Raw genomic sequence first — 23,394 nt, forward strand, 5'->3', positions numbered from 1 at the left:
ATGACTGGGTTGTGGCCCTCAAGGATTGTGGTTATTCATCCCTGCATTTGGGCTGGTCTTGTCGCCCTTTCTGAATAAACAATATCACTCAGACGTTCTCATTCTCATTGCATATTCTCACTACCAAGTGAAACCTGGAACACAGATCTGCAGTACAACTCTTACTTGGCTTGGTTGGCATCCTTCTTGGCCATGTGAAGTGCAAGGATCAGGTCTTCCTTCTCTTTCAGCAAAGCTCCCACCTCAGATTCTAGATTCTTGATATTATTCTGAAGATAGATGACAGATTAGAACCATCAACTAAACCCAAGATATGCCTTTACCCCCACATGAAGTCATTCCAGATATAACACCGTGATTTCCCTTTTAACCAACTCATACCAGGGTAGATGAGAACCAGCTACACCACACCCATGAACTAAAGAACTAAGCAACCATATTTTCAGGGACATGATACCTTACAATTTCTCTCTGTCTTCCTTCAATAGAGAAAACGTTGAAAACCCTAATTTTTAAAAAAACGACCCTATAAACCCAGTTTTTTCCCCTTAACTCACTACGGTATTAGCTTTGATTCATCTGCCATGTTTGATAAAGAGAACAATCGAGTTTACCTCATACTGGCTCTGACCTGGCTCCAACTGGATATTATTCTGTGTCATCTTTTTGGCCAGAGCCTCTTTCAGCAACAGAGCTTTATTTAACTCAATCAATTCCTTGGACATGTGTGCTTGCCGCAAAGCATGTTCGGTAGTGAAGCCAGATGGGCTGGTGTTCATTTCCTAGGGAGATTAACAAGAAAGTTAACATCAGGAAAACCGTGGTGTGTTTTACATTTATGTCAAGGCAGGGATTATTTACCATCTTTACTCTTACAGTTTACTTAGTTACACATTAGTCATTCAGGACATTATTGGACCCTTCACTAAATGCCTGGCACAGGGAAGATGATTAAAAACTCATGTGCAGGCAGTTTATTTTTGTTTGTAAAAATATAGAGAACTTGTATAGAATCAATGAAAACTCAAAATACTGATTGTTTTGACTTAATTTTCACCACTGGTGTCCCGGTATTTCCTAGTATTAACAGTGAATTAACCATAAAACAGTTCCTGATCATATACCATACCATGTTGCTATTCTTTCTGGAGTACGTGTATAGGGTATGATACATACCTGTAGCAGTTGTTCTCCGAGGACAGCAGGCTGATTGTTCTCACGACTGGGTGACGTCCGCGGCAGCCCCCACCAACCGGAAATAAGCTTCGCGGGACGGTCGACACGCAGGGCACGCCCACCGCGCATGCGCGGCCGTCTTCCCGCCCGTGCGCGACCGCTCCCGCCAGTTGAATGACTAGCAAAAAATATGAAATACACAACTCCAAAGGGGAGGAGGGAGGGAAGGTGAGAACAATCAGCCTGCTGTCCTCGGAGAACAACTGCTACAGGTATGTATCATACCCTTTCTCCGAGGACAAGCAGGCTGCTTGTTCTCACGACTGGGGTATCCCTAGCTCTCAGGCTCACTCAAAACAAGAACCCAGGTCAATTGAACCTCGCAACGGCGAGGAAACAACAGAAATTGACCTACGAAGAACAACTAACTGAGAGTGCAGCCTGACCAGAATAAATTCGGGTCCTGGAGGGTGGAGTTGGATTTACACCCCAAACAGATTCTGCAGCACCGACTGCCCGAACCGACTGTCGCGTCGGGTATCCTGCTGGAGGCAGTAATGTGATGTGAATGTGTGGACAGATGACCACGTCGCAGCCTTGCAAATCTCTTCAATAGTGGCTGACTTCAAGTGGGCCACTGACGCTGCCATGGCTCTAACACTATGAGCCGTGACATGACCCTCAAGAGTCAGCCCAGCCTGGGCGTAAGTGAAGGAAATGCAATCTGCTAGCCAATTGGAGATGGTGCGTTTCCCGACAGCGACCCCTAGCCTGTTAGGGTCGAAAGAAACAAACAATTGGGCGGACTGTCTGTGGGGCTGTGTCCGCTCCAAGTAGAAGGCCAATGCTCTCTTGCAGTCCAATGTGTGCAACTGACGTTCAGCAGGGCGGGTATGCGGCCTGGGGAAGAATGTTGGCAAGACAATTGACTGGTTAAGATGGAACTCCGACACCACCTTCGGCAGGAACTTTGGGTGGGTGCGGAGCACTACTCTGTTGTGATGAAATTTGGTATATGGAGCATGAGCTACTAGGGCTTGAAGCTCACTGACCCTACGAGCTGAAGTAACTGCCACCAAGAAAATGACCTTCCAGGTCAAGTACTTCAGATGGCAGGTATTCAGTGGCTCAAAAGGAGGTTTCATCAGCTGGGTGAGGACGACGTTGAGATCCCATGACACAACAGGAGGCTTGATAGGGGGCTTTGACAAAAGCAAGCCTCTCATGAATCGAACGACTAAAGGCTCTCCAGAGATGGCTTTTCCTTCCACACGATAATGGTAAGCACTAATCGCACTAAGGTGATTCCTTACTGAGTTGGTCTTGAGGCCAGACTCTGATAAGTGCAGAAGGTATTCAAGCAGGTTCTGTGCAGGGCAAGAACGAGGTTCTAGGGCCATGCTCTCACACCACACGACAAACCTCCTCCACTTGAAAAAGTAACTCTTTTTAGTGGAATCCTTCCTAGAGGCAAGCAAGACCCGGGAGACACCCTCAGACAGACCCAACGCAGTGAAGTCTACGCCCTCAACATCCAGGCCGTGAGAGCCAGAGACTGGAGGTTGGGGTGCAGCAACGCTCCGTCGTTCTGCGAAATGAGAGTCGGAAAACACTCCAATCTCCACGGTTCTTCGGAGGACAACTCCAGAAGAAGAGGGAACCAGATCTGGCGGGGCCAAAAGGGCGCGATCAGAATCATGGTGCCACGGTCTTGCTTGAGCTTCAGTAAGGTCTTCCCCACCAAAGGTATGGGAGGATAAGCATACAGGAGGCCGGTCCCCCAATGGAGGAGAAAGGCATCCGACGCTAGCCTGCCGTGTGTCTGAAGTCTGGAACAGAACAGAGGCAGCTTGTGGTTGGTCTGAGAGGCGAAAAGGTCCACCGAGGGGGTGCCCCACGCTCGGAAGATCTTGCGTACCACTCTGGCATGGAGCGACCACTCGTGCGGTTGCATGACTCTGCTCAGTCTGTCGGCCAGACTGTTGTTTACGCCTGCCAGGTACGTGGCTTGGAGGAGCATGCCGAACCGACACGCCCAACGCCACATCCCGACGGCCTCCTGGCACAGGGGGCGAGATCCGGTGCCCCCCTGCTTGTTGACGTAATACATTGCAACCTGATTGTCTGTCCGAATTTGGATAATTTGACAGGACAGCCGATCTCTGAAAGCCTTCAGTGCGTTCCAGATCGCTCGGAGCTCCAGGAGGTTGATCTGCAGATCCTTTTCCTGGAGGGACCACAGACCCTGAGTGTGGAGCCCATCGACATGGGCTCCCCACCCCAGGCGAGATGCATCCGTCGTCAGCACTTTCGTGGGCTGCGGAATTTGGAATGGACGTCCCAGGGTCAAATTGGTCCGGATGGTCCACCAGAGCAGTGAAGTGCGGCAACTGGTGGAGAGGCGGATGACATCTTCTAGATTCCCGGTGGCTTGAAACCACTGGGAAGCTAGGGTCCATTGAGCAGATCTCATGTGAAGACGAGCCATGGGAGTCACATGAACTGTGGAGGCCATATGACCCAGAAGTCTCAACATCTGCCGAGCTGTGATCTGCTGAGACGCTCTGGTCTGCGAAGCCAGGGCCAAGAGATTGGTAGCCCTCGCTTCGGGAAGGTAGGCCTGAGCCGTCTGGGTATTCAGCAGCGCTCCTATGAATTCCAGAGACTGAGTAGGCTGGAGATGGGACTTTGGGTAATTGATCACAAACCCCAGCAGCTCCAGAAGTTGAATAGTGCACTGCATGGACCGGAGGGCTCCTGCCTCCGAGGTGCTCTTGACCAGCCAATCGTCGAGATATGGGAACACGTGCACTCCCAGCTTGCGTAGATACGCCGCCACCACCACGAGGCACTTTGTAAACACTCGTGGGGCAGAGGCGAGCCCAAAGGGCAGCACACAATACTGAAAGTGCCGTGCGCCCAGGCGGAATCTGAGATACTGTCTGTGAGCTGGCAGTATCGGGATGTGAGTGTATGCGTCCTTTAAATCCAGGGAACATAGCCAATCGTTTTTCTGAATCATTGGCAGAAGGGTGCCCAAGGAAAGCATCCTGAACTTTTCTTTGACCAGGAATTTGTTCAGGCCTCTCAGGTCTAGGATGGGACGCATCCCCCCTGTTTTCTTTTCCACAAGGAAGTACCTGGAATAGAATCCCTGCCCTTCCTGCCCGGGTGGTACGGGCTCGACCGCATTGGCGCTGAGAAGGGCGGAGAGTTCCTCTGCAAGTACCTGCTTGTGAAGGGAGCTGAAAGACTGAGCTCCCGAAGGACAATTTGGAGGCAGGGAGGCCAAATTCAGGGCGTATCCGCACCGCACTATTTGGAGAACCCACTGGTCGGAGGTTATGAGAGGCCACCTTTGGTGAAAAAATTTTAACCTCCCTCCGACCGGCAGATCGTCCGGTACGGACACTTGTAGGGCGGCTATGTTCCCGTGGATCCAGTCAAAAGCCCGTCCCCGGCTTTTGCTGTGGAGGCGCAGGGGGCTGCTTAGGCGCACGCTGTTGACGAGAACGAGCGCGCTGGGGCTGTCCCTGTGCCTGGCGAGGCCTTCGGGCCGGCTGGTTGTACCTACGCTTTGCAAAAGAATAGGGTGCAGCCTGCCGTGCCCGGGAAAAACGCCCACCCGTGGGGGCGGGTGCTGAAGGCGCCCGGTGGGAGAGCTTGTCGAGAGCGGTTTCCCGCTGATGCAGTTGGTCCACCATCTGCTCGACCTTCTCACCGAAAATGTTATCCCCCCGGCAAGGGACGTCAGCCAGTCTCTGCTGGGTGCGGTTGTCCAGGTCACAGGCACGCAGCCATGAGAGCCTGCGCATCACTATACCTTGGGCCGCAGCACGAGATGCCACGTCACAGGTGTCAAAAATCCCCCTGGACAGGAACTTTCTGCACGCCTTCAGCTGCCTGACCACCTCCTGATAAGGCCTGGACTGCTCCGGCGGGAGCTTATCGACCAGGTCCGCCAGCTGTTGCACATTGGTCCGCATGTGGATGCTCATATAGAGCAGGTAAGATTGGATGCGGGTCACGAGCATGGAGGATTGGTAGGCCTTCCTCCCAAATGAGTCCAGAGTGCGAGACTCCCGCCCCGGGGGCGCCGAGGCGGTATCCCTCGAACTCCGTGCCCTCTTGAGAGCAGAATCCACGACCGCTGAGTCATGGGGCAACTGGGGCCGCATGAGCTCTGGGTCAGAGTGGATCCTGTACTGGGACTCTGCTTCTTGGGAATGGTGGGATTAGTTAGTGGTCGCACCCAGTTCCGGAGCAGCGTCTCCTTCAGGACATTGTGCAGCGGTACCGTGGAGGACTCTCTAGGTGGTGATGGATAGTCGAGGACCTCGAGCATCTCGGCCCTCGGCTCTTCCACAGAGACCACGGGAAAGGGAATGCTTATAGACATATCCCGCACAAAGGAGGCAAAGGAGAGACTCTCAGGAGGTGAGAGCTTCCTCTCCGGTGACGGCGTGGGGTCCGAGGGAAGGCCCGTAGACTCCTCTGAGGAGAAATATCTCGGGTCCTCCTCTTCCCCCCACGAGTCCTCATCCTCGGTATCGGACATTAGCTCATGTAGCTGTGTCCGGTACCGGGCCCGGCTCGACGTCGAGGCACCGAGGTCTCGGTGTCGTCGAGCGGTGGACTCCCGCGCCGGCGGGGACGGAGCTCCCTCCATCGACGTCGACGGGGACTCCACCTGCGTGGCTGTCGAGACCGGCACCGCAAGCGGCGGCGGTGTCGACTGCCCCGGCGCCGGGCTAGAGCTCGCCGGCGCCACAGTCATCGGCGCCGAGGGCGCAAGCACCCCCGGCGCCGGCACAGCCTGGCGCATCAGCCCTTCCAGGATCCCCGGAAGGATGGCTCTGAGGCACTCGTCCAGGCCCGCTGCCGGGAAAGGCGGTGGGGCCGGTAAGGGTGTCGGTGCCGGAAGCTGCTGGGGGCCAGGAGACGGCACCGAGGTGCCGGAACCCCGACGCGTCGGTACCTCCACCACCGACGGAGATCTCTCCTCTCTGCGATGACGCTTCGGCGTCGACTCCTCTTCAGGGTGCACCGAGGGCTCCCGGTGACGGCGCTTCTTGTCTTTTTTCCGGTGCACGTCACCGGTGCCGGAGGGCATGGAGGAGGAGGAGGTCGATCCCCCTCGGTCTCGGGGTACCGGGTCCGACAGGGTTCGGTCCCGTGGCTCACGAGTTGAGGGAGTGACCGGGGCCGACTGCCCCACGCGGTCTCTCTACCCCACTCTCGCCGGCGGACCGGCGGGCCGACGGGACCTGTTCTCCTGGGTCGCTGCCATCGGTGCCGATGTCTCGGGCATCGATACCGGTACCGAAGAACCGGTCTTCGATACCGATGCCGTCGAGGTCGACGTCGAGGGGCCGGCGCAAGTTCCAAAAAGACGGTCCCGCAGAACTTGCCTCGCAACCTGAGTCCGTTTCCGGAGACCGAGACACAAAACGCACGACTTGAGATTGTGCTCCGGCCCGAGGCACTGGAGGCACCAAGCGTGGGTGTCGGTCTGCGAGATCGGCCGGCCGCAGCGACCACACTTTTTAAATCCACTCGGGACCTTCGAGGACATCGACGGAAAAATCGCGTCGGCGAAGTCAAAGTCGGCAATGGTGGCTAAAATCACACCACGAAAACTGAAACCGACCGAGCGGCCACTAGGCCGCAACGAGGCGTCCCCGCTAGAAAGCGAGGGAAAAGAAGGAGCGCGTGCTCCACACGCGCAAAATTCTTTTTTTTTTTTTTTTTTTTTTTTTTAATAAAAGAGAAAGAAGAAGAAGAAGAGGCCGAACAGGCCAAAAGCGACGATCCGCGTAAACGCGGTCGAAAAAATCCGGCGGCTGAAACGAGAGAGAGGGGAAAACACAACTCTCTCAGTCGCGGAAAAAAAGTAACTGGCGGGAGCGGTCGCGCACGGGCGGGAAGACGGCCGCGCATGCGCGGTGGGCGTGCCCTGCGTGTCGACCGTCCCGCGAAGCTTATTTCCGGTTGGTGGGGGCTGCCGCGGACGTCACCCAGTCGTGAGAACAAGCAGCCTGCTTGTCCTCGGAGAAGCCATTATACATGAAAATACATTAAGATGATGATGGGGGGGGGGGGGGGGGGGGGGGGGGAAATCCTCTAATCACATATGCTGATTTTTTTAAAAAGGTTACAGGGTGATCTGGGAAATTACAGACCAGCAATCCTGAATTCAGTGCCAAGCAAAATAGTGGAAACTGTTAAGAATAAAATGACTGAACACTTAGGCAAACACGGTTTAATGGGACAGAGTCAGCATGGATTCAGCCAAGAGAAGTCATTCCTAACCAATTGGATTCATTTCTTTGAAGAAGTGAATAAACGTGGATAGAGGTGAGCCAGTTAATGGCATAATCGAAAGGGACGCCCAAGTTTTGCTGAGGACGTCCTCGCAAAACGTCCTGATGGAGGGGGCGTGGAAACCCATATTATTGAAACAAGATGGACATCTATCTTTTGTTTCGATAATATGGTTGGGGACTCCCAAATCTTGAAATTTAGGTCGTCCCTAGACTTGGTCGTTTCTGATTTTCGGCGATAATGAAAACCAAGGACGCCCATCTCAGAAACGACCAAATGCAAGCCCTTTGGTCATGGGAAGAGCCAGCATTTGTAGTACACTGGTCCCCCTGACATGCCAGGACACCAACCGGGCACCCTAGGGGGCACTGCAGTGGACTTCAGAAATTGCTCCCAGGTACATAGCTCCCTTGTGTGCTGAGCCCCACAAAAACCCACTACCCACAACTGTATACCACTACCATAGCCCTTACGGGTGAAGGGGGCACCTAGATATGGGTACAATGGGTTTCTGGTAGGTTTTGGAGGGCTCACATTTACCATCACAAGCAGGTTGGGGGGGGGGGGGGCCTGGTCCACCTGACTGAAGTGCACTGCACCCACTAAAACTGGTCCAGGGACCAGAGTATGACATTTGAGGCTGGAATAGAGGCTGGCACAAAATATTTTTAAAGATGTTTTTTTGAGGGTGGGAAGGGGTTAGTGAGCACTGGGGGAGTAAGTTTGGGCACCTTTTTGTGGCTTGTTCGTAAGAAAAATAGGATCAGGTAAAGTCGTCCAAGTGCTTGTCAGGGATGCCCTTTTTCCATTATGGGTCGAGGATGCCCATTTGTTAGGCACGCCCAAGTTCCACCTTCGCTACGCGTCTGACACGCCCCCGTGAACTTTGGTTATTCCCACAATGGAAAACAGTTGGGGACGCCCAAAATCGGCTTTCGATTATGCCGATTTGGGCGACCCTGTGAGAAGGATGCCCATCTTCCGATTTGTGTCGAAAGATGGGCATCCTTCTCTTTCGAAAATGAGCCCCGATAGTGTATCTAGATTTTCAGAAAGCTTTTTACAAAGTGCCTCAAGATACTCCTGAGAAAATTTAAAAATCATGTGATAGGAAGCAATGTTCTGTTGTGGATTAGGAACTAGTTAATGGATAGAAAACAGAGGATAGGGTTAAATGTCCATTGTCCTTCTTGGAGGAGAGTGAATAGTAGAGTACCCCAGAGATCTGTACTGGGACCTGTGCTATTGATCAAATTTATAAATGATCTGGAAATTGGAATGACAAGCGAGGTGATTAAATTTGCAGATGGCACAACTTTTCAAAGTTATTAAAACACAATATGGACTTTGAAAAATTCCTGGAAGAACTTAGGAAATTGGAAGACTGGGCATCCAAATGGCAGACGAAATTTAAATGTTGACAAATGCAAAGTGATGCAAATTGGAAAGAATAATCCAATTCATAGTTACTTAATTCCAGGGTCCATCTTAGGAGTCAGCACCCAAGAAAAAGATCTAGGTGTCACTGTAGACAATACACTGAAATCTTCTGCCCAGTGTGTGACGGTGGCCAAGGAAGCAAACAGGGTGCTAAGAACTATTAGGAAAGGGATGGAAAATAAGACTAAGAATATTATAATGCTTCTGTACTCCTCCATGGTGCGACCTCACCTTGAGAACTGCAAGCACTCTGGTCACCGTATCTTAAAAAAAATGTAGCTTAAAGAAATACGAAAGGTTCAACAGGTGCAGACCAATTTAATCAAAGAAAATCAATATCTCCAGAATAAGCTTGGAGAATACACAGAGATCTAATACATTTAGATTGTTAAACTTACCAAAGCAGCCTTTGATAGCTCCATTAATAACTTTTAAAAGATATTTAGGTGAAGTTTTGAAGATACCAGAAAAGGCATATCCTCCAATATCAAAATTTACTATTTATTACCATTTAAAAAAGAGAGTCAACAACTACAAGATCAAGAAACAGAACATCATTTGATAGTTTGGATTTAAACCTGACACAAACTCTGGAAGATGATAATTTGGGAGTAATTCCAATGACCTTAATAGTTTCCTTTGTATTACAACCGGATAGAGATTGGATGCTAAAACAGTTTTTCCTACATACAGAACTTTTGATGAACTATAAAATAAGAATGTTTCCTGATATTTCTAAAGCATCCCAAAAACGGTGTAAAGAATTTCTTAAATTACGCCCAAGGATACAACAATTGGGAGCTCTCTTCTGGTTAAACTTTCCATGTAAATGCGTTGTTAAATTAAACTCTGTAAAGTATATATTCTTTGATACCAATTTAATTCTTTTTTGGATTCTAGAATAGCCCAATTGCCTTCAGCACAGCCAAGACAAATGATTACATCTACTCCGTAACATATTTGAACTCGTGGAACTCCTCATTCCTCAATTTCCTAAAAGAAAGAATTTTAGGTTTATTCTTTGTAATTACTTAGGTATTGTGACATGCCTCCTATGTTGTGGACTATAGATGAATATATTGAGTTTTGAAAAGAGAGAAATTTAATGTTACCTTTAAATATGTTATTTCTTCTTTTGAAGTTTTTTCTTTAGTCTCTTTTCAATGTAAGATGGGTAATTATAGAATTATGTTTGTAATTCTTTTCTTCTGTTAATCATCTTTACCAATCAAGCTGTACTCTTGAAATTAATGTAAAATTGTAAAAATAAAATAAAATGTAGCAGAATTGGAAAAGGCTCAAAGAAGAGTAACCAAAATGATAAAAGGGATGAAACTCCTCATATGAGGAAAGGCTAAAGAGGGTAGGGCTCTTCAGCTTGGAAAAGGGAAGGCTGAGGGGGCATATAATAAAGGTCTACAAAATTCTGAGTGGTATAGAATGGGTAAAAGTGAATTGATTTTTTTACTCTTTCATAAAGTACAAAGACTAGGGGTAATACTTTATAAAGCAAATAGGATAAAATATTTTTTCACTCAACAAATAAACTGTGGAACTCGTTGCTGGAGGATGTCGTAACAGCAGTTTGCATATATAGGTTTAAAAAAAGGTTTGGATAAGTTCCTGGAGGAAAAGTCCCTAGTCTGCTTTTTAGATAGACACGGGGAAAGCCACTGCTTGTCCATGAGATTGGTAGCATGGAATCTTGCTACTGTTTGGGGTTCTGCAAGGTACTTGTGACCTGGATTGGCCACTGTTGGAAACAGGATACTGGGCTAGATGGACCATTAGTCTAATCCAGTATGGCTATTCTTATGAAAAGCACTTCAAAGAAAACTCCTGCTCTATTCAAATAGGCAAATATCTCAGAGCATGTCAGAGATCATGTTTCTACATATCATACTTATTCATTGAGCAAATGATCCTAGAAGCAAGAGGGAGGCTATTTAGATTTGGCACAAAAGATACTGTGGTAAAGCCACTTGGCAATAGTACTACTACTACTTATTTCTATAGCGTTACTGGACGTATGCAGCGCTTTACACTTGAACATGGAGATACAGTCCCTGCTCGACAGAGCTTACAATCTAATTAGGACAGACAGGACATAAGGGATAAGCGACAGTTGAAGTGAGGATGATAAGGTGAGGGTTCTGAACGGGCGAGTGGTGGGTTAGGAGTTAAAAGCAGCATCAAAAAGGTGGGCTTTTAGCTTAGATTTGAAGATGGCCAGAGATGAGGCTTGACGTACCGGCTCAGGAAGTCTATTCAAGGCATATGGTGTGGCAAGATAAAAGGAACGGAGTCTGGAGTTAGCGGTGGAGGAGAAGGGTGCAGATAAGAGAGATTTACCCAGCGAGCGGAGTTCATGGGGAGGAGTGTAGGGGTACTGATCACACTCCTTCATTGATTAGGCACCATTGGCTACCAATAAAATACCAAAATCAAAACTAGTGCCAGGCAGACGTTTATGGTCTATGTCCTAAAAAGAATAGGCAAGGATAAATCAACATCAAGTATACATATGATGTATCACTTCATACTATATGTAATGAGCATCTTGTTGGGCAGACTGGATGGACCATACTGGTCTTACCTGACGCCATCTACTATGTTACTATGTCAATCCATTATAAGATTCTTACAAGACACAAATTACTGACTGCATTCCACTCTGTCATCCATTGCTATTGCACATATCCCAGCACAAACATTAAGATGCCTAAATGATGGATGATTGCACATCCCTTCTCATTTAGCCCATCTAGAATCTACCCAATAACGTGCATTTTTGTGTCACACCTCTATTCTGAACTCTCTGTCTCTGGACTGTGCCTTCCTGTCATAAGTTTAAAGCTGCTTTAAAGGCCTACCAGTATCTCTAAGAAAGTCTGTGGGCGAGCAGGGAGCACATGGTCAGCAGCCTATTTATACCTATGCATTCTTGTCCTCTTTTTTATTAATTGCAGTTCCTTTCTTTTATCTGATTAGGTAACTGTCTTATTGTGATTGCTTCATGACTCGCAATATATTAAGCTAAATAAGTCAAACATGTCACTTAGAAGGACGATAAAACCTTTACTTACCTGTAGTAAGCATTCTCCTTGCAGAGCAGGATACAAGCCCTCACAAGGGTGGCATCAGACAGTCCATGCAGGATAATGTCTTCAGCTTAGTAATTACTAGAAGCTTTTGAGCCACTTCACTAAGCATGTGTGCCATTCCCTGCCTGCTGTATGAGACCACCTCAGTCTGTCTATTCAGCTAGAGTAGATTAGAACTCCTTGAAGACGTAGGCAAGTTATGCGAGGATTTACATCCAGCTAGCCATGGCAAAATCTGCTACAGGTAAGTAACTTGGTTTTGAGAACAAGGATTGCAAGTCCTCACAGTAGAACTCCCTAGCTACAGGCTGCCCTCAAATGAAAAAGAGAAATCAAGCAGGGTGTTACAATTGTAGATACCAACATATTTTTAGTGCCAACCAGTTTTCTCCGCTTAAATATTTGGGGAGGGGGTACAGAGCTGCAGCAGTAGCAGCCCAAACAGAAAAGCAGGTCTAAATGAGATGGGAGATAGATTCTAATTCCCAAAGATTCTGGAAGACTGGCCAAACGGTCAAGCCAGCATGGAAACAAGTAAAGGATATGCAGTCTTCTAGTCAATTAGATAGCTAGAGCTTGCAGCAGTCCCTATTCTGTTAGAGTCAAAGGAAACAAAAGTTGGCTGGACTAAGTGCTTTAGGCCACTCCAAACTGGTGGCCAAGGCTCTCTTGCAATCTAGCATGAGCAGGGCACTCATTTTTGTGAGTATGACACCTAGGGGAAAAAAAAGAAAAGAATATTGGCAGAATGACAGTGATTAAGTTGTAAATCACCAGCTTAGGAAGGAACTCAGAACGACTGTACAGAACCACTTTGTTGTATAAATTTAGTGTAAGCTGAAATCAGTTACTAGAGCATGGAGCTCTCGGCATGTAAAATTACCACAAAAAAAGACTTTCCAGGTCAGGTACTTCAATTTGCAGATATCAAGCGGCTTAAAGGGAGCTTTCATCAGCTGGGTTCATAACCCATTGAGACCCCCATGGCACTGTGGGAGGCTTCAATAGATGCAAGCCCTGCATGAATTGCTGAGATGGGTTCCTTCTACATGTTGGTGATAAGTGTCAGTTGCACTAAAGTGTACCCTAACAGAGTTGTTTTCAAACCTGACTCAAATGTAGAAGGTATTCAAGCAGTTTTTGTGTGGGACAGGAAAAAGGTGTCTTCTAGGGCCCGTCACACCAGATGGCAAACCTAATACATTTAAAACTTCTAAAGGAAATCTCTCCTGCTAGCCCGTAACACCTGCAAAAACGCCGTCAAATTCAAAGTAGCTATAGTTATCCTCTCAACATCCAAGTTATGAGGGCAGACAGGGACTCTGTTGGGCGGTAGCAGAGTTCCTAGAGCTTGTATGATCAATGTTGAGGAAAGTCCACAGTTTTATGGGTTTTCTTATGGAGACCTCCAGAAGATAGAAAACTTTGTCTCAGCCAATAAGGAGCTGTGAGAATCATGGTTCCTTGGTCCTGTCAGTTTCACGTAGCTTCTCGCTATTAGGGGTATTGGAGGACACATATACAAAAAACATTTCCCCAATCTAAGAGGAAAGCTTCAAATCCTAGTTTGCTGTACCTGCAGTGTGTCCAAATCCTGGAACAAAAAGTACTGTCCTGTTCTGAGGAGCTACAAAAAATATCTATTCAGGAAGTGTTTTACTCTGAATTTTTTCGTTCACTTCCTTGTCCAAGAATCACTTGTGTCAAAATATACAACTCTGCTTTTCTACCAGGCAGGTGTCCATCCCTGCCAGGTAAGTGCTCCAGTGATCATTCTCTGAGAAATGGCTCAGTTCCGAGTCTGACAGTCTCCCAACACAGGAGGTTCAACCCTGTTCCTTACTGCTGGTTGATTTAATACATCAGAACTTGTTTGTAATATAATTTAGCTGGACAACCAATTTTCAAAGCCTTTAGGAGTATTCCAGACTGCTTAATTCCAGAAATTTATCTGAACGTTTCTCCATAGAAGACCACAACTCCTAAGTCTGAAATCCATCTACATGAGCACCCCAGTTGAGTTTGGATGCATCCGTCCTATTTGAATCTGTTGAATTTGAAAGGGGATGCCCTTTTACAGAATGGATTGAACCATCTACCAGGATAATAGGCAGACCCAACCCCTTATAAAAAAGGAGATACATCAGTTTCCATCTGCTGGCAGAGGGAAATAACCAACTTGTCCGGACTAGCCTGGCATAAACAAAGATTTTAACAGATTCTAAAAAGATAAGGAAACACTAGCATGATGCAAGACTTAAGTTATGCACATAATTTGCCCACCTTGCTGGTAGCAAGAAACCAGTGTCTCAGCAGTCCCATCAGGACAAGTGCTTGCTTTGAGTGATACTTACATTTTCTCCATCCACGTCAGGGCTTTGGCTTCCAGCCTCTGCAGCCAAAGCTTCAATGGATGATGCAATAGCAGAACTTTCATCCTAAAGCAAAGACAGATGTTAGAGGCCATGGGAAGGCTTCCTAGTAAGAGTGCAATAAGGGGCAATATGTGCTTGCTTTTACCTGTAGCTGAATGATGACTTGTTGCAGATTACGAATCACTTCTACATTCTCTTTTAGTTCCTGATCCTGCAGTGTTTCTACCAGCTTCTGTAGATCCAGTTTACACCTTGGGATTAACGTACACAGCAAGTGAGTAATCTTGCCCCTCTATCCTAGATTTTTTACTCAATTCTCTAGAACTTCCAGATATATAGTAAAAGCATCAAAATTCCTGAGTGCTTGCCATATAAAAGGGAAGGGATGGAAATGGGACTTGATATACCACCTTTCTGAGGTTTTTTGCAACTACATTCAAAGCGGTTTACATATATTCAGGTACTTATTTTGTACCAGGGGCAATGGAGGGTTAAGTGAGTTGCCCAGAGTCACAAGGAGCTGCAGTGGGATTTGAACTCAGTTCCCCAGGATCAAAGTCCACTGCACTAACCACTAAGCTACTCCTCCACTGGATTAAAACCCTACTAAGTTAACTGCTTTTACCACATTCTCTGACAATTCCAGAGTTTACTCCAAGTAAAGAAATTTTCTACAATTTTGTTTTAAATTTACTACTTAGCTTCATTATGCACTCCCTAGTCCTTGTATTTTTGGAATGAGTAAACAAGTGATTCATGTGCACCTGTTCCACTCAACTCATTATTTTACAGACCTCTATCATATCTCCCCTCAACCATCTCTTCTCCAAGCTGAAGAGCCCTAGCTGCTTTAGCCTTTCCTTATAGGGAAGTCGTCCCATCCCTTTTATCTCTTTTGTTGCTCTTTTCTGTACCTTTTCTAATTCTGCTATACCTTTCTTGAGATGCAGTGACCAGAACTGCACACAGTATCCCAGGAGTGCAATATAAAGACATTATAACATTCTCAGATTTGTAGAAGGACACCCCATAGTGTGCTTGTATTCTTCAGTTAAAGATATATAAAACGGGGAACTTCTTTAACTATTTTCCATATTTCAAATTATACAATCACATCACAAAGAAATGTAACCAGAATGTAACCTCACTGCTACGAGGTCTCCCTGGGGACTGTCGCTCCAGCTATTCACAAGCTGAAAAGCTTTCTAGGACAGTTTCAAGCCCCTGAATCCAAAGCATTTCCAACTCATATAATCCAGTTACATATTGTCAATGCCAGCATGAGCAGCCAAGAGGGACAGCAAGCTCTCCTCTGCCCAACAAAACAGCTTTTCTACATCCAGCAAAGGGGAACCAGAAGCAATGCCTGGATTCTGGCTCACCTTTGCTTGATGACATACCACAACTACATTCATTATTCCTATCGTCGATTCTAAATACTTCTGCCTAATCATAGAATTACCAGAATCACAACAACTTGTGGTAACCCTGTGAAAAGGGTTTCAATTTGTATAAAACTCTGCTCAGTGATGCCTTATACAATAGGTTTCTCTAGTTTGTGAAATATTCAAAGTTGTACCATTCAATTCCAAACAAAACAGCAAGCTGCACCTACAAACCCAATGTCCTTTATTGTGAATAGCAAAAATGCTGGATGATCTAACTGCATAACTGGCTTGTGTGAGGAGTTTTGAGTTTCAGATAAAGCCTGTGAACACACACACACAATTGTGTCTGAACCCTGAAGCTGCCACAGGATGAAACATGGTGACTTGTCAGATCTTTTTTGCTGTTCACAGTAAAGGATGTCAAACTTCTTGGCAGCTGCTGTTTTGATTTTTGGATGTTTTGTGATACTTTTACTTTTTTTTTTTTTAATCTATGCTACCATTGTAGTCCGAGTACTGAAATTAGCATTCCTCCCAGTATATCCATTCCCAGAGTAGTACAAACTTACGCAGCATGACTCTGCAGCTCAGTCATCTTTCCCAACAGCTTTTCATTTTCCTGTTCAGTCTAGAAGAAAAACGGAGAAAGTTCAGTCTACATCACGATAGGCAAACTGCAAAATCTCAGCCTTCAATCAACCGCAGAGAGCCCCTTTCACATACACCTGTCTCCTGCTACCCAGTACTGAGACTACCCTCACATGTAGCTCATATGCAGCTTTCCTGCCCTGCAGTATCCATTTTAGAGCAACATTTTGTTCTCAAAAGCAAATACTGACACTTATACTTTGTGTATAGGTTTTACCAAGACCCATTAGAAGGTAGCTTACCTGCTTTCCTTGGAGTACTGCCAAACCAGTCCAGATGCCTGGTTTATGCTCCACTAGCAGCAGATGGAGACAGAACCACTGATTTGATGACATCAGCCTATAAAAGGGTTCCACACTATACCCTCTAAACACAAAATTAGGATGTTCTGAACCAATAAGACATCCCACACCCAGCCAATCTCTAATAAACAAAACTGCAACCACAGGAACACAGCATGAAGAAGACAGCCAAATCAGATAGGTAGGCCAAAAATGCATTCTAGCCAGCTCCTGGAGTAGTCTGGCTGAACTCAAGGAAAAGAAAGTGAACCAATTCAGTCAAAGTGTCACCTCCCTTATTGCCCTGCCAGACCAGTACAGATGCATGGGATGTACATAGGCAGTCCATCAAAAAAGAGAGTGGCAGGTCTCAATAGCCTAAACATCAAGCCAATGCTGCTTCTCAAAAGGCGGCACATAGAACCATCCTCCAAATGTCTGCTGAAAGCACCAGCTTCTGTTCAGTCCAAGAAGCAGCCTATGCCCCAAAACAGAAACCAAGAGAACTTAATACAAGCCAAAATAATGGCAACCTTAATCCGGCAGCCCACCAAAGTTGTAGATGCCCCTTCCCCCTTCTACCATCACCGAGCACCATGACAAAGATGATATAAATTGGTCACTTCAGATACTGAAGCAGAACCCTACACATCCAAAAGTGAAGTCCAAATATCTCTCTGCAGCACACTTCTTATAAAGGCTGAGAGGAAAACTGAAAGGCTCAGATGGAAAAGAAAAAAAAAACCCACCACCACCTTAGGCAAAGGAGAAGGCACCATATTCATGCCTTCTGAACACACCAAAAAGGATCCCTATAAGACAGAGCCTGCAACTTAAAAATGCTACTGGCCAACTTGACACAAGGAAGACCCTGATAACAAATCGTCTGAACTCAGAGCAAAAATGATCAAGCACCTAACCCTTAAAATGGAGTTAAGAACTAAAATCAGATTCCAGAAGGAACAAATTGACATCCAAGAGGGTAGATGTGCTTCACCAACCCCTCCTCCATCAAGGAACACATTGCATCAAAACGCAACATCAGAGTTTCCTGACCTTCAGAGAATTGAGGGCCAATCTGTTCAATAAAGTCCTTTCCCAGAAAGGATATGATCTTGGAAAGGGATGCCCTAGTAGGTAAAATTGATTTTGACAGGCACCAGATCTGAAAGATACCGACATACACGAAGAACCTCTTCCTGGCCTACAAGCCACTGGTGATATCACTCGGCAAAACACAGTTAATTCATAAGTGTTACCTCTCAACCCTCCTCTCTCCCCTGCCCTCCCCCCATGTCCAGCAACCCTCTTCTCTCCCCTGCCCTCCATCGATCCATGTCCAGCAACCTTGCCCTCTCCCCTGCCCTTCCCCCCCATGTCCAGCAGCCCTCCCGTCTCCCCTGGCCTCACCCCATCCACCGACCCTCCTCTCTCCCCTGCCCTCCCCCCCATATCCAGCAACCCTCCTGTTTCCCTTGGCCCCCCCCCACCCTATTCTCTCCCCTGCCCTCCCCCCATGTCCAGCAACCCTCCTCTCTCCCACCTGCCTTCCCCCCATGTTCAGCTACCCTCCTTGCCGCCACTCCCTCCCCCCTCCGTGCCGGGCCCCCTGCACTGACATGAGAGCGCCTCTCACCTTCGTGTGAAAGCGCTGCAGGCAGCAGCAGATTGCTCTGCTGCTGCCTGCAGCGCTTCTACACGGAGGCGAGAGGCGCTCTCATGTCAGTGCAGGGGGCCCGATACAGAGGGGGGAGGGAGCGGCAGCGACTATCCTTTCCTTCGTCTCCAGGCTCTCCAGTGGCAGGCTAAGGCGCTCATGTCAGTGCAGGGGGCACGATACAGAGGGGGGAGGGAGCGGCAGCAACGATCCTTTCCTTCGTCTCCAGGCTACTACTACTACTAAACATTTCCAGAGCGCTACTAGGGTTATGCAGCGCTGTACAAATTAACAAAGAAGGACGGTCCCTGCTCAAAGGAGCTTACAATCTAAAGGACGAAATGTCAAGTTGGGGTAGTCTAGATTTCCTGAGTAGAGGCTCTCCAGCAGCAGGCTGGCAGCATCCGTTTCCCCTCTCTGTTTCGCCCTCTGACGTCATCACATCTTGACGCGAGGGTGGGACAGAGAGGGAAGTGTCTACTGTGCTTTTGCGGGTGAGTCAGTCACTTGTCTTTTATATGTTTGATGTGAACTCTTTTCATAGTAACAATTTAAGGACTGAAAGTTGTGCAATTGCACGTCACAGGGAAAATAGCACTGCACTTTAGATCCACTGATACATAATTACTTGCATTCTGTATGTAAGTAAGAACTATTACATCTTATATTCCCATATAATTTTAGAGTCAATTTTGCGTGTTATTGCATGTATTTTATTTAAATTGTTTTGTATATGATTGAATATGAGAATTTTATACATATGTTATTATACTTGTTTTTATTTTGTAGTTTTTACCCCAATGCAGCCTGAGTGCGAAATATGGCCACATCAGGTAACCATTTGAATAAACCACTTATTTTTATTATTTTATTTGTTCTGCTTTAAAGTTAGAAGAATGGTCTAATGTTTGGCAATTAAAATTTAATGCAAAGAAGTGCAAAGTGATGCATTTGGGGAGTAGAAACCCAAGGAACTCGTGTGTCCTAGGAGGCGAGAGGCTGATATGCACAGAAAGAGAGAGGGACATTGGGGTGATGATGTACGAGGATCTTAAAGCAACAAAACAGTGTGACAAGATGGTGGCCGTAGCCAGAAGGATGCATCGAGAGAGGAGTAACCAGCAGAAGAAAGGAGGTGTTGATACCCCTGTACAAGTTGCTGGTGAGGCCCTACCTGGAGTATTATGTTCAGTTTTGGAGGCTGTAGCTTGCTAAGGATCTTAGAATATGTATAGCCTAGAGGAAAGAAGGGACAGGGGAGATATGAAACAGACGTTTAAATACTTGAAAGGTATTAATGTAGAAAAATCAGATTTTTACGGTCTATGTCCCAGAAACACCAAAGACGACTATGATCAAGTACATAGTAGATGATGGCAGAAAAAGACCTGCACGGTCCATCCAGTCTGCCCAACAAGATAAACTCATATGTGCTACTTTTTCTGTATACCCTACTTTGATTTGTACCTGTCCTCTTCAGGGCACAGACTGTATAAGTCTACCCAGCACTATCCCCGTCTCTCACCACATTGTTGATTTAATCAACTGCTAGTAAAGAATATCCAAAGAGAAAGAACAAAATGATTGTCATCAAACTAATTCTATTAACCTACACAATATCCCTGATTCACAAAACACCAGCCACCCCCCTCACAAACACCAACATACCCACAATAATTAACCTCTGCAGATTACCTAAGCACAACTCACCTCACCAGAATAACAATAATCAAAATAATGAAAAAACTACCCCACGAGGACAAACATATCACAAAGGAAAGAAAGGACATAAACCTACACAACTTAAGAAAATCATCACTACCACGAACATAAAAGACCCCTACCAAACAATTCAGGTGGGATACATAAACGCCAAATCAGTAGTAAATAAAACAACTACAATAACAGATTGGCTCACGGCAATCTCGACATAGTAATCAGCGAAACCTGTATCTACAACCACAAGGACCCCATAATCCTAGAACTCTGCCCCCCAGGTTACAAAATTACACACTGGACAAGGAAAGGAAAAAGAGGAGGTGGAATAGCAATAATCTATAGATCCCACTTCACCGTAACAACTGCTGAATCTATAAACACCAAAACTCGAAATTGCCTCAGTTAGAATCCACCATGACACCCTGCTCAACCATCTTAACGTGATCCTGTTCTATAGACCACCAGGAAATTGGCAAGAATGCTAATCAAACTTTATGGATTTTATATCGAATACATGTGTATCCAACTCCAACATTATCATAGGGGGCATAAACCTACACCTGGAAGACCCTAATGCAACACACGTGACTGCAAAGACTTCCTACAACTATGGGACCTCAACTTGCCTAATACTCAAGCTACACATATCAAAGGACACACAATTGACCTTATTACACACAAACTATCCTTAGACTCAAACCTTATATTAACAGATACAAAATGGACATACCATGGTCAGACCACCATAAATTAAACGTAGCCCTACAATGGCAGAGTGGAGTAGCCTAGTGGTTAGGGTGGTGGACTCTGGTCCTGGGGAACTGAGGAACTGAGTTTGATTCCCACTTCAGAAACAGGCAGCTCCTTGTGACTCTGGGCAAGTCACTTAACCCTTCATTGCCCCAGGTACAAATACCTGTATATAATATGTAAGCCGCATTGAGCCTGCCATGAGTGGGAAAGTTCGGGGTACAAATGACACACAAAAAAAAAGAAAAAGACATGCACACCAAACAAGAATGTACAACCTACTAGAGGACAGATTGATCCTGTTGAATTCTGGCAACAAATCTACAAAAATGACTGGGAACAAAGACTCCAAACACTATCTCCAAAACTGGGATGACAAATGCAGGAACATACTAGACGAAATTGCACCACTACAAACAAGAACCACACGAAGACACAGCTCAATACCTTGGTTCAATGAAGAACTGAAAAAACTAAAAACACAAGTCAGGAGACTCGAACGTGCATGGCAAAAAATAAAAAATGAACATACACTTAAAGCTTGGAAACAAATGCAAAGAAAATGTTCTACTCAATGTGGAAACTTAAAAGAATCAAACCTTTCTTCCCAAGGGAAGTATTCCGCAACCTAGTACAAGCAATGGTACTAAGTCATCTGGACTACTGCAATGCCAGCTATGCTGGATGCAAAGAAATCAATAAGTAGCTCCAAACCGCTCAAAACACAGCAGCCAGACTCATATTTGGGAAAGCGAAATACAAAAGCGCCAAACCCCTAAGAGAAAAACTACAATGATTTCCACTAAAAGAACGAATTGCGTTCAAAGTTTGCACCTTGGTCCACAAAATCGTTCACGGAGAAGCTCCGGCCTATATGTCAGACCTTATAGACCTGCCTATTAGGAATGCGAGGAGATCAGCACGCACATTCCTCAATCTCCACTATCCTAGCTGTAAAGGACTAAAATATAAATCCACATACGCACCAGTTTCTCATACATCTGCATGCAGCTATGGAACGCACTACCGAAGGCCATAAAAACAATGCAGGACCTAACCATCTTCCGAAGGCTACTGAAAACAGATCTTTTCAAGAAAGCATACCATAAACATCCATCTTAAATACTAAATAATGCTATACACGATCTATACATAACCGATCTTTTACCTCATGACTGATTAACCTCTTTGATATTCATGATCAAGCATTACCACTTCAACCTTATACTGAATAAGGACTCTCTATAAATCGATGACCTAATGTATGCTACAATCCAATCTCTATAATCCAACTCTCCATAATCGATGACCTAATACTTTATTTATTTGCAACCCACATTTTCCCACCTATTTGCGGGCTCAGTGTGGCTTACAATACATTATGAATGATGGAAATACAATTTGTTGCAGTACGATTATGGGTTACATTGTGAAGAGTTATGGGAAGACAGAGTAAAGTCAGGATATCATTTGGGAATAGAACATCCTTTAGGAAAGAACAATGGAATATAACAGTGGGGAATAGAGAGGGCGATAAAATAGTATCAAGGGAACATAAAGGTCTAAACAATTTTATCTGTGGGTAGAGTTTTAAGAGTGGTGAAGATATGGGGGAAGAGAATTCAGAAGAGTGTATTGATGCGTATCTATTAGTGTGTATGGACTTCATGCGTTTTGATTCTTGCAGTAGATTCTCTCAAAGAGATGAGTCTTCAGTAGTTTGCGGAAGTCGGTTAGTTCGTAGATCGTTTTCAGGTTGCGTGGTAATGTATTCCAGAATTGCGTACTCATGTAAGCGAAGGTTGATCCATGCAGTACTTTGTATTTTATGCCTTTGCACTTAGGGAAATGGAGCTTGAGGAAGGTTCGGGACGATCTTTTAGCGTTTCTGGGTGGCAGGTCTATTAAATCGGACATGTATGCAGGGGCTTCACCGTGAATGATGTTGTGGACTAAGGTGCATACTTTAAAAGTGATACGTTCCTTGAGTGGGAGCCAGTGTAGTTTCTCCCGTAAGGGTTTTGCACGTTCGTATTTTGGTTTTTCGAAGATAAGTCTGGCTGCTGTATTCTGGGCTGTTTGAAGTTTCCTCAGTATTTGTTCTTTGCAGCCTAGTGAGTTGCAATAATCCAGGTGACTGAGTACGAGTGATTGCACTAGACTGCGGAAGACAGATCTTGGAAAGAATGGTCTTATTCTTTTCAGTTTCCACATGGAGTAGAACATTTTTTTGGTTGTGTTGTTCGCATGAGTCTCAAGTGTTAGGTGGCGGTCAATAGTGACTCCAAGGATTTTTAAAGTTTCTGAGATTGGCAGATTTAGTTTAGGTGTGTTAATGGCGGTAAATTTATTTGTGTTGTATTGGGAGGTAAGTATGAGGCATTGAGTTTTTTCTGCGTTCAGTTTCAGTCGGAATGCATCTGCCCAGGTGTTCATGATGTGTAGACTTTGGTTGATATCGTTAGAGATTTCATTAATGTCTTTCTTGAATGGAATATATATCGTTACATCATCGGCATATATGTATGGGTT

The 23,394-nt window shown here is 45.9% G+C and overlaps 1 protein-coding gene across 1 annotated transcript in view; it reads right to left on the bottom strand.

Annotated features, from left to right (window-relative positions):
* KIF4A (kinesin family member 4A) overlaps positions 1–23,394 on the bottom strand; it is a 114,524-nt gene that overhangs the window by 83,911 nt on the left and 7,219 nt on the right. The window contains exons 2-6 of the mRNA XM_030209792.1: positions 16,377–16,435; positions 14,565–14,670; positions 14,399–14,482; positions 615–782; positions 166–269 (exon numbers count right to left, since the gene is read on the bottom strand). Coding sequence (XP_030065652.1) covers positions 166–269; positions 615–782; positions 14,399–14,482; positions 14,565–14,670; positions 16,377–16,435 — 521 coding nt within the window. The remainder of the gene's footprint in view (positions 1–165; positions 270–614; positions 783–14,398; positions 14,483–14,564; positions 14,671–16,376; positions 16,436–23,394) is intronic.

This window comes from Microcaecilia unicolor, chromosome 7 (genome assembly GCF_901765095.1).
Source record: "Microcaecilia unicolor chromosome 7, aMicUni1.1, whole genome shotgun sequence".
Lineage (NCBI taxonomy): Eukaryota > Metazoa > Chordata > Amphibia > Gymnophiona > Siphonopidae > Microcaecilia > Microcaecilia unicolor.